The sequence below is a fragment of the Spea bombifrons genome, chromosome 9 (assembly GCF_027358695.1).
Source record: "Spea bombifrons isolate aSpeBom1 chromosome 9, aSpeBom1.2.pri, whole genome shotgun sequence".
In the NCBI taxonomy this organism is placed as follows: Eukaryota; Metazoa; Chordata; class Amphibia; order Anura; family Pelobatidae; genus Spea; species Spea bombifrons.
The window spans coordinates 22,978,396-22,993,743 of NC_071095.1; the positions used below are offsets into that span (position 1 = coordinate 22,978,396).

General features: G+C 44.6%; 3 protein-coding genes across 3 annotated transcripts in view; 1 reads left to right on the forward strand and 2 right to left on the reverse strand.

Annotated features, from left to right (window-relative positions):
* S100A1 (S100 calcium binding protein A1) overlaps nt 1-15,348 on the forward strand; it is a 65,140-nt gene that overhangs the window by 34,028 nt on the left and 15,764 nt on the right. The gene's annotated exons all lie outside the window — the stretch shown is intronic.
* LOC128505292 (protein S100-G-like) lies at nt 10,610-12,763 on the reverse strand. Its single transcript, XM_053475615.1, has 3 exons — nt 12,739-12,763; nt 11,151-11,292; nt 10,610-10,827 (listed from the first exon to the last, which is right to left on the reverse strand). Exons 2-3 carry the CDS (start codon nt 11,286-11,288, stop codon nt 10,687-10,689), a joined length of 279 nt encoding a protein of 92 aa, XP_053331590.1. The 5' UTR covers nt 11,289-11,292; nt 12,739-12,763; the 3' UTR covers nt 10,610-10,686.
* LOC128505294 (protein S100-G-like) lies at nt 13,840-14,320 on the reverse strand. Its single transcript, XM_053475617.1, has 2 exons — nt 14,179-14,320; nt 13,840-14,035 (listed from the first exon to the last, which is right to left on the reverse strand). The coding sequence occupies exons 1-2, from the start codon at nt 14,314-14,316 to the stop codon at nt 13,898-13,900; spliced, it is 276 nt and encodes a 91-aa protein (XP_053331592.1). The 5' UTR covers nt 14,317-14,320; the 3' UTR covers nt 13,840-13,897.

Here is a 15,348-nt window from a genome sequence, read left to right on the forward strand (position 1 = left end):
GGTGGGATCCTGTTTCAGTGTTGGGTCATATTTCTGGGTTGAATCTTGTTTCCATGTTAAGTCATGTTTCTGGATGGGATCTTGTTTCTGAATGGGATCTTGTTTCCATGTTGAGTCATATGTCTGGATGGGATCTTGTTTCTGGGTGGGATCTTGTTTCAGTGGTAAGTCATGTTTCTTGGTGGGATCTTGTTTCTGGGTTGGATCCTGTTTCAGTGTTGGGTTGTGTTTCTGGGTAGGGTCTTGTTTCCATGTTAAGTCATATTTGTGGATGGGATCTTGTTTTTGTGTGGGATCCTGTTTCAGTGTTGAGTCATGTTTCTGTGTAGGATCTTGTTTCAGTGTTAAGTCATGTTTCTGGATGGGATCTTGTTTCAGTGTTAAGTCATGTTTCTGGATGGGATCTTGTTTCTGGGTGGGATCCTGTTTCAGTGTTGGCTCATGTTTCTGGGTGGGATCTTGTTTCAGTGTTAAGTCATGTTTCTGGATGGGATCTTGTTTCTGGGTGGGATCCTGTTTCGGTGTTGGGTCATGTTTCTGTGTAGGATCTTGTTTCTGTGTTAAGTCATGTTTTTGGATGGGATCTTGTTTCTGAATGGGATCTTGTTTCCATGTTGAGTCATATTTCTGGATGGGATCTTGTTTCTTGATGGGATCTTGTTTTAAGGTGGGATCCTGTTTCAGTGTTGGGTCATGTTTCTGGGGAGAATCTTGTTTCCATGTTAAGTCATGTTTCTGGATGGGATCTTGTTTCTGAATGGGATCTTGTTTCCATGTTGAGTCATATGTCTGGATGGGATCTTGTGTCTTGGTGGGATCTTGTTTCCCTGTTAAATCATATATCTGGATGGGATCTTGTTTCAGTGGTAAGTCATGTTTCTTGGTGGGATCTTGTTTCTGGGTTGGATCCTGTTTCAGTGTTGGGTCATGTTTCTGGGTAAGGTCTTGTTTCCGTGTTAAGTCATATTTCTGGATGGGATCTTGTTTTTGTGTGGGATCCTGTTTCAGTGTTGGGTCATGTTTCTGTGTAGGATCTTGTTTCAGTGTTAAGTCATGCTTCTGGGTGGGATCTTGTTTCTGAATGGGATCTTGTTTCCATGTTGAGTCACATTTCAGGATGGAATCTTGTTTCTTGATGGGATCTTGTTTCAGTGTTGGCTCATGTTTCTGGGTGGGATCCTGTTTCAGTGTTGGCTCATGTTTTTGGGTGGGATCTTGTATCTGGGTGGGATCCTGTTTCAGTGATAAGTCATGTTTCTTGGTGGGATCTTGTTTCTGGGTGGGATCCTGTTTCAGTGTTGGGTCGTGTTTCTGTGTAGGATCCTGTTTCAGTGTTAAGTCATGTTTCTGGATGGGATCTTGTTTCTGGGTCGGATCCTGTTTCAGTGTTGGCTCATGTTTCTGGGTGGGATCCTGTTTCATTGTTGGGTCATGTTTTTTGATGGGTTCTTGTATCTGGGTGGGATCCTGTTTCAGTGTTGGGTCATGTTTCTGGATGAGATCTTGTTTTTGTGTGGGATCCTGTTTCAGTGTTGGGTCATGTTTCTGTGTAGGATCTTGTTTCAGTGTTAAGTCATGCTTCTGGGTGGAATCTTTTTTCTGAATGGGATCTTGTTTCTGTGTGGGATCCTGTTTCAGTGTTGGGTCATGTTTCCGTGTAGGATCTTGTTTCAGTGTAAAGTCATGCTTCTGGATGGGATCTTGTTTCTGAATGGGATCTTGTTTCCATGTTGAGTCACATTTCAGGATGGGATCTTGTTTCTTGATGGGATCTTGTTTCAGTGTTGGCTCATGTTTCTGGGTGGGATCCTGTTTCAGTGTTGGCTCATGTTTTTGGGTGGGATCTTGTATCTGGGTGGGATCCTGTTTCAGTGATAAGTCATGTTTCTTGGTGGGATCTTGTTTCTGGGTGGGATCCTGTTTCAGTGTTGGGTCGTGTTTCTGTGTAGGATCCTGTTTCAGTGTTAAGTCATGTTTCTGGATGGGATCCTGTTTCTGGGTCGGATCCTGTCTCAGTGTTGGCTCATGTTTCTGGGTGGGATCCTGTTTTATTGTTGGGTCATGTTTTTTGATGGGTTCTTGTATCAGGGTGGGATCCTGTTTCAGTGTTGGGTCATGTTTCTGGATGGGATCTTGTTTCAATGTTAAGTCATGTTTCTGGATGGGATCTTGTTTCTGGATGGGATCTTGTTTTTTGGTGGGATCCTGTTTCAGTGTTGGGTCATGTTTCTGGGTAGGATCTTGTTTTAGTGTTAAGTCAGGTATCTTGCTAACTTTGTGTTTCTCTGCTTGGTCTTGTTGATGAACAGCGTCATGTTTCCATATAGGATCATGTTTCTGTGTTGAATCCTGTTCCTGCTCAAGATCTTGTTTTTGCGTAGAATTCTTATTTTCTGTCCATGTGGGATCTTGTTTCAATGATGGATCATGTTTATGTTTTGGATCTTGTTTATTTGTCGGATCTTCCTTTAGAGTAGGATCTTGTTTCTTTGTTGGGTCTTGTTTTTGTGATGAATCTTGTTTCTGTGTTAGATCCTGCTTCTTTGTTGAACCCTGTTTCAGAGCTTGGTCTTGTTTTGTTTTTTGACTGGCCTCTCCCTTTTGGGTTAGATCGTGTTTCTCACATGGATCTAGTTTCATAGCAGTATCTGGGTTCTGGGTTGTGTATAGATTAGATGGTAGCTCTTGGCTTGGACTTCGGACTGTGTGAGTGGCATCTGGTTTTGGATAACATTCTATCCCAGGTTGGGGTGGGGGTGGTTGTTTCACCTGAGGCTTTCTCTGGAAGCCTACCTGTTCTTGGCGGTCTGGTATTTTTGGCTGTTTTGAGGATTCCAGAGCTTGTACTTCTTGAGGTACGTTTTTTTTGTCTTTAGTTGTCCCTTGAGTTCTTGCACACATAGGACATTGGCTTTTACTGTTCAAAGCATCATAGAAAGCTACTGCAACCTTTGACACCAGCTTAAGAAACTCTTTAAAATCCACCTCACCATCATTGTTCTTATCTAATGCCTGTATAATATCCTGAATTGTCTGAGGGTTGTCAGAATCCTGAAAGAGAAAGAAACCATAAGCAGAAGAAGACAAGCTCAGTAACATTACCCGACTCACCTGACTGCAGGCAGGCAAGGAATCTGAAATTTATATTTAAGAATTTGTGGATTATAATATTCTTGATGGTGAACACAATACATACGTGTGTATATCAACAAATTTTTGCATAAGTACTAAGTTAAACCAATATATTTAAATATACAGAGTTGCACCAAATGCATACATTATCTTAGGGTTAGGTGTGAGTGTTCGGGCTTGGATATTTTACACACAAAACAGTCAAATATTGGCGGTCATACTTAGGGTCGACTTAGTGGCACTTTAAGACCGTTGGCCACCAGAACTGCTGCAACAAAACCTACAGAGCACAGTGGGGCAGCCCCGTCCCAGGCATTCCTAAAACTGGTAATGATAAACTGCAGTATCTGCTCGGATTTCCTTTTTCCCGCACCCGGCCTTCTCGTCATTCGGACATTTACCGATATTTATTATTTGTCTGCTAACCCAGTAATAGGTTAATCAGTTACACCCAGAGGAGCCAACACCCATAAGCCAGTGAAAACACCTTGCCGATCGAGAAAAACTCCTCTCTATTTACACTTTCACCCACGTCCAGGAATAAAGTCAGCACGGCATCAGTACACATTATTTTGATTATTGAAATATTATGTGTCTATTTCCACCGGATTCTGCCCTAAAAAGCTGCTAAGAGATTCACTTGTGAGCGCCGTATTGCTGTGTGCACCGAGCAGTAGGTTCGTCCCACCCATGGGTGCTACTGTGCAATTAGGTGATTTAAACCCTACTTGGCCCTATATTTATACACAATCTAATTTGTCTGTTAGGTGTGTTCTAAGAGCTTTCTGATTTCGGGGTGGAATTAGCTCAACCCATCAACATAAAACACAATCACTTTAGAAATTAATTGGAGGGTATGTGAGTGGGTCAACCCGCTATCTCTAATATGAAACACAGAATTAGGGGCAGATCATTGGGCCCCATGCAATCTGCAGATTTTTGTAGCTTAATCAGTCTTTAGTCTCATTTTAGATTCAGGAGCCGTATGCCTATCCCATGCATGTTTAAATTAGCCTCTACCACTTCTGCTGGGAGTCTATTCTACTTTACACACTGCAGGTATATAGATTAATATTAAAATGCAGGCACTAAACTTATTTTCTAAAGATTTATTTAACAAAAAAGCAAAGTATTTCTCTGATTGAGCCTAAATCACTCTTTGGAATTTATTCACAAATAAAATGTATTCTGAGAAATGGGATTATTTTCAAAATGCCATACAATCATTTAGAAAAGCAACATTAACATTTTAGACATTGTACATTGTGTTAGAAAAAACATTTTAAAACTTAAATTAAATTGTGCTTTCCCCCATCAGGGCCGACTTAGTATTTAGAGGGTGCGTTAAAAACACAGGCCCCTCCAAAACAAATAAATCTATAAACAAAGCATGGAATTGCACAGCATTGGCAGGTCTTCCTGTCCTCTGATGGACACCCCATGACCCGTTATGCCTCCACCTAGCAGTTTTAGCCACTCCTACATCATTGCCTGCTAAGCCCGCCCCTGAGGTGCCTGGAAGCCGCAGACTCTGAGCGCACCTACCTCTATAATATCGGCAAACTCCTTCTGGATGAGGATGTTAAATTCCTCCATGTTGAGTTTGTCGCAGGGAGGAGCTTTGCTGCTATAGCTGTGAAAGGTCTCGATGATATTCTGAATGGCTCTCAGAAGGTTTGCCATGGCTGCCTGGAAACCTGGGGACTGAATAAAAATAATGCTGTGACATAAATAATACATAGAGCTCATTCCTATACAGTCGATATTAGGTATCAGTCATTCTCCACCTTACACCAACACCGCCCTCATCAGTGCCCACCAACGTCTTAATCTCAGGGGCCCAGGCCAACTGGATCAGATACAGAATACAGACTCGCTGCTTGTGTCCGGAGCAGGGGGTCATTGCCAGGGACCTGCAAGCTACAAGTAACTCTCTGGATACCAATGAGTAGCACATCTAAGCCCCAGAAAAAAATACCCTTATAAAAATAAATTCATCATTAAATGCCCCTTTCAAATGGTTTATTGATCATTAGTCTTGAATAGAGAGAGGATTGTAAGTTTAACACTTAAGCATTCTAATAAGACGATCAAACTGTAAAGAGATGGGCAACACAAAACACGGGGTCATTTCTGTTTAAATACACATTTCATTAGAGAACACTGTGGGATTCTTTATGTCTTTTGGCTTTTTAACTTTCGTGGAACCCAAGATGTTAAATAGGAGTTAAGAGCAGGCGGACGTATTCAGTGTGTCTGTAATTGGTAATGCCGCACCCAGTACTGCTAATTATTACTGCATCCAGACGCTAGTCCGTACCCTCAGCGAGGAAGCGATCTCCTTAACATTCACTGGGATCCATTTCCACAAGACTTGGAAGGAGGCAGGAGAAAGTAGCCAGATGCAACGACTTTACAAGTGCAGCCACATTTATGTGCAGCATCAATAAAGGGTGATTATAGTTTGATCTATTTCACTGACCCCAAGACACACCAAAACATTCTGTAGAGATCTATATTCTACTAGAGATCTATATAGTGGGATCAGTATCTCTGGGTCCTCCTGGAGATCCGCTCTATAGAACTGATCACAAAACTCTAGGGGAGGTCTTATCAGGGATCTATAAAGTGGGACCAATAGCTCTCTTTGTCCTTCTAGCTATTACTAAGCAAATACAATAATCAACATCCACTTTTGATACGTGACACAAATGTAATTTTATATAAATAAAATTTAGTCTGCGTAAGACTGAGTTAAGGACCACTCTTTACAAAAGTGAGTATTCGCAATTTATGTAGCTGGGTGTGTTATTTAACTTTCAATAGCAAAGTGGGTGTGACGTTCTCTTCGCTGTCACCGAAAGAGTTAAAACCTTCCATAGTGCACAAAAGCAGAGGGTAAAGGCAGGTACGCTACCTGTGCCGCTGATGCTGTTGACGGGCCGTCGGCCAGGTGATGATGAGCAGCTGGGAGAGATCACGGGGAGCGCTCGGTCTGTATCCCAAACGATGGCAGAACGAGAGAGAGAGAGAGGGGAGGCTGCAGGAGACTTTATACATTGCCTGTATCCAGATCCAGGTGACACCCTGTAGGTCCCCACCCTGTATGGTCCCTGCTTCGGGCCAAGGTTCTGCTCAATCCCTCCCTGATATTTTCAGTACACCTTACAAGTTACACCCAGTGTGAGCAATGATCTATCGATATGCCTACAGCTCTTCGTTGCCGAGCGTTGCAGCTATCAGTTTTGGAGACGCTTGTTGCCTCCAATCGTAGTCACGTTGCCCCGATTGGAAAGATGATGTCTCTACCAAACTGCACAGAGTCCGTGTTGAATGAGAGGTTTGTTTGTGTCTGTAACATGTTCCTTCTAGACTGAGGGTTATGCGTCATATGGAGCAGAACTATTAAAGGCTATGTGAGCTCATGTAGCGCTGTGTGATTTTTGGAAGTTTAAAGGCAGTGTCAATCAACGCAGGGCCAGAAGAAGACATCAGGGGCATTTCAGGGCTGCTTGCACAGGGTGGTAATATTCGTGAGGGTGTCAATCCTGCAGCCATCAACACCTCAACAAATGTATTAAACATAAGAGTGGATCATCCAGTGAGACCAAACCCAACTTTACATGCAATACTGGATCACCCAGTGATGCCAATCACAGAATGGATCATCCAATGACACTGAGGATGACTTTAGATGTAGGATTGGATAATGTGATGATGCTGAGCCTGGTTTTAGATGTAGGGTTAGATAATCCACAGATGCTGAGCCTAAGGTTCGTTTCCAGTGATCCTGGTACCCGTTGCTACTTTGATGACTTCAGTTCAGTCCTGCGATGGTCTATCACTTTGCCATATTTAATGACATATTTTCTTGCTGATTGGTTAAGGACTTGGTCTTGAGGTCACATCTTGCACAACTTTAAGACTAATATGTTGTCCAAAAAAAGTGGAAAGTGATTGGTCTTGGATAATGGAGTACATAACAAATGGAACACAAATCAGATACTTGTTGCAAAGGGCATTTAAACCTGAGGGTGGCTGTGAGAAGTGTATGCACATGGTGCCTGTCAGGAACTATTGCTGCTATTTCCACATACATTTGGCAACCGAGGGCAGTAATTAGAAGCAGACAGGCAGAGGCGCTGGCACCCGGACCTCCATGTGAGCGATTGCGAAGTAGACCCGTCTGGAAACATGTTTACTTTAATGTGTGCTGCACACTTTCTGTATCTTGGATACTATTTTAAAGATTGTGTTTTCGATTTGAGTTCTTGTGGCCATTTAAATACCCCAGGGGTGGAATTGGCCATCTAACCCGGCTGTATCACTGTCCATGTCCCCAAGGGGTCTCCTGGTGCAAAGACCTTCAGACTCAATCTTCTAATAGCAGAATGCGGAAGGATTCCCTGTTTAATTGGATATTATCGCATTGTTCCAGAAGCCCCTGCAAATATTATTGTATTAAACATCATACTAATTGTCTTTGCATAGCTGTAGCATTATATAGCAGGAGCTTAAAGGTGTACTCGTGTCAAGTATGGCACGGCTATAGGTGAGGCATTGCCATGGTTTTTGATTGGCTTCAGCCCTCCATTGGAGTAACAAAGTAATGCTAGACCTGTAAGCGGACGAAGGGGTGAATCATGTAGACTGCAAAGAGATTACACAGCTGTGTTTAAATATTTTCATTCTGTCACCTTGGTGCCGAAAGTATCGCCCATACCCGCAGGTATTTCACCAGTCAGCTGATCAACAAAACACAGGGCTTTCACCAGATGGGAAAACGCACTCAGCACAAATCCTTTACAACATCTTGTGCTGTGATCTCAGAGGGCCTATTCTATTGTGAATATATATATATATATATATATATATATATATATATACCTGAAACAAGGAAAAATTTATCATATGTGCAATTATTACTACAATTATAATCCAATAATAACAGTAACAAAAGTTGCAGTATTTCCCGCTAGTCCTTTTAATAAAAACTTTTTATTGAACAAAGTTTATCAATGATATTACCAAGGTTCCTGCTTTTTCGGGTGTTTCTAATAAAAATATACTATATATGGTAGAAATAGAAATGTAAGTGTGAGTGAGTGTGAGCTGCAGTGAAGACAGGGTCCGTGTAAGATTGAGAGGGGAGGACAGGAAGGTAGAACTATGTGAGCGGTGTGGATAACGGTATGGTTGTTTAGAGTGTGTGTATACATACATATTTGTAAGTATTGTAGTGTATGGTGTTAGAGTGGGTATGTGTGTACATCCATGGTGTTAGAGTGAGTGTATGTATGTGTAAGTGTATTATTTTTAGAGTGTATGTGTATGATGTTTGTGTGTGTATATGTGTAAGTGTATTATTTTTAGAGTATATGTGTATGATGTTTGTGTGTGTATTTGTGTAAGTGCATGGTGTTAGAGTGAGTGTATGTGTAAGTGTATGGTATTAGGATTAGTGTATCCATATGTGAATGTATGATGTTAGAGTGTGTGTATGTATGTGTAAATGTATGAGGTTAGTGCACATGTGTATGTGTAAGTATATGATAAAGTATGTGTAAGTATATGGTGTTAGAGTGAATGAGTTTATGCAGTGTGTGTGTGTATATGTGTTCCTGTATGGTGTTAGAGTGTTTATGTTAGTGTGTGTTAGTATATGGTGTAACTGTGTGCGTGTTATTATATAGTGTTAGTATGTGTGAGTGTGTGTGTCTGCATATAATGTCAGAATGTCAGTGGTGAGCCTAGGGTTAGTGGTGCAAGAGAAGGAGTTAGTATGTATATAGATACATATATGTGTGTGTGTGTGTGTGTGTGTGTAAGTGTATATATATGTGTGTGTAAGTGTATATATATGTGTGTGCGTAAGTGTATGGTGTTGTGAGTGGCCATTAGTATGTGCAGACTTCCACCAATGGAATATTGATGTTTAATTTGGTGATTTATTGATTACGGGTCTTAGATCGTCTTAATCTTGAAAGCGATAATAAGTCGACAGGGTTACACAGCATGTGGGGGAAATTAAATGCTTTATCTTTGACTGGTGGCTACACCTTTTATCGTGTTGTCAAATCATACCATGGTCAGGAGAGGACTGTGTTCTACATCACTGTTTTAGAACCATTCTATAGAAGAGGTTGAGTTTTCAATGGCGTTACTTCAATCAATTACCTTTGGATGATTATGTGTCCCATAATCAACATCCACGTGCTCTTCTATGGAGTAGTGCTCTGTGGATCTGGCTATCAGTAGGTGGGGTTAGAACAGACATTCATGACGCCCAATGAGTTTATTGAACACATGGTTTTCTGAGAGTAGACACTAGGGGGTGCTACCAGGTTCATACGCAATCTAGGGTGTGACATTTTTTGCAGTAATGGGGGATACCCACAAGGGGGTGCTGTTGGATGTGAAGGCACAGGGTATTGCTACACGAATGCGTTCTGGATATCTAATTGCATCTTAGTGATTGCATGAAGTAGCGGCATTAGCGGGGATATTAAAATACATAAAGATAGGTTGTGGTAAGATACACGTCCACAGCGGATACGTGAGCCGCCTCGGGTCGTTGAAAATACTGCTCCAAGGGGATGGGCACAGGGTAGGTCAGCGGGCACAGAGAATGGACATGGTGGAAGCTCTGTAAAAGCATCTCCACAAAGTAACAGCACCAGGCCACACCAAGGAACAGTGGGGAAAGGGGCAGATAAAACACACAAAGGCTAACTGGCACAGGGCTGAAGTTCAATCTGCAATGGCTAATGTGACGTTGGTATGTTTGTCCCGCGTATATAATCAGCGGCAACACGTCTAAAAGATCTACCAGCTTGGATCCTGAATGTCATCCTTCCCCTTGGGTCACATGGCTAGCTGTGTGTCAACTGTGCTCTGTCCATCTCATGTCCCTCTCCCCATATCCCCTTCCTCCTCTCACCGAGACACCAGTCTCACTACATGCCCAGCGCCCCTATCTGTGTGAATTTGCTCCCAGCCTAACTTTCTCTGTGTTGCGCATGCCCATCTCTCATTCCCAAACTCCGTTAGATGAGGTGGTTCCTGTTAGGAGCAGCTCTCCATACCTCCTCCCAGTGCTCTGTGTCTTATCTGTAACACAGAGCCGTTACCGTCATGCTGTGTAATAAAGTGTAGTACACGTATGTGCACCACTACGGTCTTTTAATACATTTGTCCCACGTTCACCGCTTTTTCTTAACCCCCTATGAAGACAGCGGAGCGTGTTGTGTAGATACTCAATGCACAGCGCTGGGAGTTTGACTCCCTGATCCTGCTTCCTCTTGCTTTTTTTACCCAGTGACCCCCACTACCCTTGTGGACACAGTACACGGGCCCCACATTTCAGTTGTGTGGCCCTTGTCCATAACGCTCATTGAATATGGTGAATGCTAACACCCCAGTCTGCCCAAAGCATAGGGGTCTCATCCGGTCTCTGAATCTCAGTAAGACAAGGAACTTGTTATTAAAGTAATTTATTGACAAATGTAAGAAACATATCACATGAAAAATCACACCCTCTCGTTTGCACCCCCTCTATCTGCCGAGATGTTCTTCCAGAGCGATGGTCAGACATCCGAAAAAAATGACAAATTCCTTAAAGGTCACTTTGTTGTCACCATCCATGTCCATCTGCCCGAAGACGCCCTTTAATACGCTGTCTTTGTTCTCCGCTTTCTGAAATAAAGTAAATGCACAGTGTTACCAAGGATCACGATGCCCAGGGCCCACTAAAGTCTCATGAATGAGGAGACACAGAGCTGGACCCACCAGATTCAGTGTTTGTTGGAGTTTGGTTGCTGAGTTGTGTTCAGTAACATGGGTTGGGCATTCAGTATGTGTAACTGCTCATGCATGTGCACTGCTATGCATGTTGCACACATAAACACACTTCTTACAATTGAATAGCAATCATCTAATGAGACGTATGTTGACCTGAGGATACAGGCCACTGACCTGTGACCCATCTAGTGGAGATACTGGAGGACCCTGTTACTTACAGACAAGGTGGGGAACTCCTTAAGTGCCAGTTCGGTCAGTTCGCTTTTGCTCAAGGTTTGTGCGTCTCCATCTTTTCCAGCGTACTTCTTGAAAACGGCCACCAGCCCAACCATGATAGCTTCCAGGTTTCCAGCCATGATTCTGTGAAGTGAATAATATCACTGCATGAAAACGCATGGGATAACACCGAGCTCCACCATCCTATGAATTACCCCAAATACAGAACTCCCCCATCCCAAGGAACCTCAACCACAGAGCTCCACCATCCTATGGATAACCTCAAATACAGAGCTCCCCCATCCCAAGGAACCCCAAATACAGAGCTCCCCCATCCCATGGGGACCCCAAGTACAGAGCTCCACCATCCTATGGGAACCCCAAACACAGAGCTCCACCACCCATGGGAACCCAAACAGAGCTCCACCACCCTATGGGAACCCCAAACACAAAGAGCTCCACCACCCATGGGAACCCAAACAGAGCTCCACCACCCTATGGGAACCCCAAACACAAAGAGCTCCACTGCCGTGTGGATAACCTCGATCACAACAAAGACTGAAATGTTGGAGATGTTCCGTGGAATGGTAGAGAGCTGATACTGTGGGCACAGTCAATTATATTGTGTTTATGAGGCTGCTCCCGGCTCTGTCTAGATAGCTGGCAGTTTTCCTGGAGTTCTTCCAGTTTCAGTAGCAAAAATTATAGGCTTAACTCTTCACATCCTGACATCGATGTTTGGCGTTAAGAAGGTCACATTAGTAAAGAATACTAATACTGCTCTGCAGCTCTCCCTGTCACACGCCGGATACTGCTCTGCAGCTCTCCCTGCCACACGCCGTGTACACGCCGTATACTGCTCTGCAGCCCTCCCTGCCACACACCGGATACTGCTCTGCAGCTCTCCCTGCCACACGCCGGATACTGCTCTGCAGCTCTCCGTCACACGCCGGATACTGCTCTGCAGCCCTCCCTGCCACACACCAGATACTGCTCTGCAGCCCTCCCTGCCACACACCAGATACTGCTCTGCAGCCCTCCCTGCCACACACCAGATACTGCTCTGCAGCCCTCCCTGCCACACACCAGATACTGCTCTGCAGCCCTCCCTGCCACACACCAGATACTGCTCTGCAGCCCTCCCGCCACACACCAGATACTGCTCTGCAGCCCTCCCTGCCACACACCAGATACTGCTCTGCAGCCCTCCCTGCCACACACCAGATACTGCTCTGCAGCCCTCCCTGCCACACACCAGATACTGCTCTGCAGCCCTCCCTGCCACACACCAGATACTGCTCTGCAGCCCTCCCTGCCACACACCAGATACTGCTCTGCAGCCCTCCCGCCACACACCAGATACTGCTCTGCAGCCCTCCCGCCACACACCAGATACTGCTCTGCAGCTCCCTGCTACACGCTCTGCAGTGCCCCACCTATCCCTGGTAACTATAGAGGGGAGTGCTGCGTAGGGCAGAATCTCCCTGTTGTAATGCCCTGTTAGAGACTGCCAGGCACAGGGTGAATACAGACAGACTGCCAGGCACAGGGTAGGTACAGACAGACTGCCGGAATAGAGTGTTCACTTACCCAGATAATGAGTCGGAGTGTTCAGAGTGAATGACAGACTCAGGGGTGCGGATCCCAAGATCAGAGAGACTTCCCTATATATAGGGTGCGACGGCTCTGCCCTCCCCTCCAGAGAAAGCAATGGGTGTCCAGGAGAGGGGGTGCGTCTTCTCCCCACTTCTCATTGGCTGATCATTCTGGGCTAGTCCTTACGGGATGTCCCATTACAGACACTCCCTGTAAGCTTTCTGTTTAGTTGTTTAACCCCTGCCTGGCTGGATAAGACATGTTAAACATACCCATACTTAGCACCTGGGGTGATGGAGGGAGCAGTATGTCTGCATTTTAGGTAAAGCGGTATGTCCATGTCCCCCGGAGTAGTGTGTGTTATACAATGAGCGGAGCGGTGTATGTACAGAAGAGGGGTCCGCTCCGCATGCCAACCACTTATTCCTAAACTCTGTTAGACGAGAGATTCCATTCCTCTCCATACCTCCTCCCGGTGCTCAGAGCTGCGTCTGGATCTCACTGACACGCCGTGTAGTAAATAAAGTGTAATACACGTATGTGCACCGCTACGGCCTTTTAATACATGCGTGGCATCCCGCATTCACCGCTTCCTTAACGCCCAATGAAGACAGCAGAGCATGATGTGTAGATACTCAATGCACACTTCAGTTGTGTGGCCCTTGTTCATACCACCTGGGTGGAAAAGGCATGGCAATATTATGTGTGATTTTGTTTAGCATCCGCTCAGGCAGGGTTGTCTATTCAGTGCGTGCTTCCAGTGGATGTGGTAAGTGCTACGGCCAGTGGTATTTGCTGTCACTAATACTGGGCAGAGGTAACTCTCAGCCTTATATTGGCCAGCATTGGGCATCATTCCACGCAGCCAGGCAGTGCCGTGTTTGGCCAAAGCTTTGGTGCTACTTGTTGGCTCACCCTGCTCTACAGTTCTGTGGGGTTCCACCACCCTGCGGGTTGGTAAATGCTCACCTGCAAGGGCAGAAGACCCACGAGAATTCGGGACATTATGCAACACCTTGCTATTTGATATAATGTTAATTGTTTGTTGCTTTATTAACCCATCAGGTCTGAATCTCAGTAAGACAAAGAACTTCACAGAGGTCTATAAGTAGTTTATTGACAAATATTAGTAACATATCAATCACTCCCATCACTAGCCAAGATGATCTCCCAGAGCCATGGTCACACATCCAACAAAAAGGACAAATTCCTTAAAGGTCACTTCGTTGTCACCATCCATGTCCATCTGTCCGAAGACTCCCTGTAATATGTTGTCTTTGTTCTCCGTTTTCTGAAAAAAATAGTAAATCCGCAGTGTTACCGAGTATCACCACACCCGAGCTCACAAACATCTCATGAATGAAGAGACAGAGCTGGACCCACCAGATTTAGCGTTTGTTTGTAATGGAGATACTGGAGGACCCTGTTACTTACAGACAAGGTGGGGAACTCCTTAAGTGCCAGTTCGGTCAGTTCACTTTTGCTCAAACTTTGTCCCTCTCCATCTTTTCCAGCATACTTCTTGAAAATGGCCATCAGCCCAACCATGATAGCTTCCAGGTTTCCAGCCATGACTCTGTGAAGACAATAATAATAAAAATAAAGTCACTGCAGGTATTTCTCCTGGTCTGCAAAATGGAGCTAAACCATCCCATGGGAACTCCAAACACATAGAACTGTACCATCCCATGGGAGCCCTAAACTTAGAGCTCCACCATCCCATGGAAACCTCTAACACAGAGCTCCACCATACCATGGAAACCCCAAACATGGAGCTCCACCATCTCATGGGAACCCCAAACACAAAGCTCCACATCCCATGGGAACCCCAAACACATAGAGCTCCACCATCCCATGGGAACCTCAAACACAGAGCTCCACCATTCCATGGATAATGCATAAATCAGAGCCCTGGTGGGTTATATTGTGTTTATGAGGCTGCTGTCGGCTCGGTCTAGATAGCTGGCAGTATTCCTGGAGTTTGTTCTGGTTTCAATACAAGAAATTACTTAAATCTACACATTCTGACTCAAAGTTATATTAAACTGCTCTGCACCTCCCAGCTACATGCCGTATTCTGCTCTGCAGCTCCCTGGTACATGCTCTGTATGCCCTGCACTGCTCCGCAGCTCTGTAAACACTACTGCTTTGTAGACTGCTGTGTCTGGACATGTTTATGACTTACCCAGATAATCAGTCACAGAGGTCTATGGGCAGAACGGGTCTCAGAAGGTATTGACACTGTTCACAATATATAGACTAGGTGAAATGGGGTGTCCAGGAAGACGGGCGCCTACATCTCACTTCTCATTGGTGCTTGGCATGTTTTTTTATGCAATGTCCCATTATAGACACTCCCTGTAATTGTTTATTTTCCCTTTAGGTGTTTAACCCTGGCCTGGCTTAGTAGGATGCTAAATAGACACATACTGTATATTGCATGCTAAAGGGCAGGGGTAACACTCTTTATCAGGGCTGGGGTACCGCTCTCTGTCAGGGCTGGAGTACTGCTCTCTGTGTAATATGTATTAAAAATTACATGTAAGAATGTCCTGCCCTGGCGGCCATCAGGTGCTGTAAGGAGTCCCGCTGGCAGCGCACGCT

Excerpts from the sequence above, each read along its gene's own strand:
- LOC128505294 (XM_053475617.1), bottom strand. The coding sequence starts at position 14,316 with ATGGCTGGAAACCTGGAAGCTATCATGGTTGGGCTGATGGCCATTTTC. Across the intron at positions 14,036-14,178 it reads AGGAGTTCCCCACCTTGTCT|AAAACGGAGAACAAAGACAA; the intron begins GTAAGTAACAGG and ends TATTTTTTTCAG.
- LOC128505292 (XM_053475615.1), bottom strand. The coding sequence starts at position 11,288 with ATGGCTGGAAACCTGGAAGCTATCATGGTTGGGCTGGTGGCCGTTTTC. Across the intron at positions 10,828-11,150 it reads AGGAGTTCCCCACCTTGTCT|AAAGCGGAGAACAAAGACAG; the intron begins GTAAGTAACAGG and ends ACTTTATTTCAG.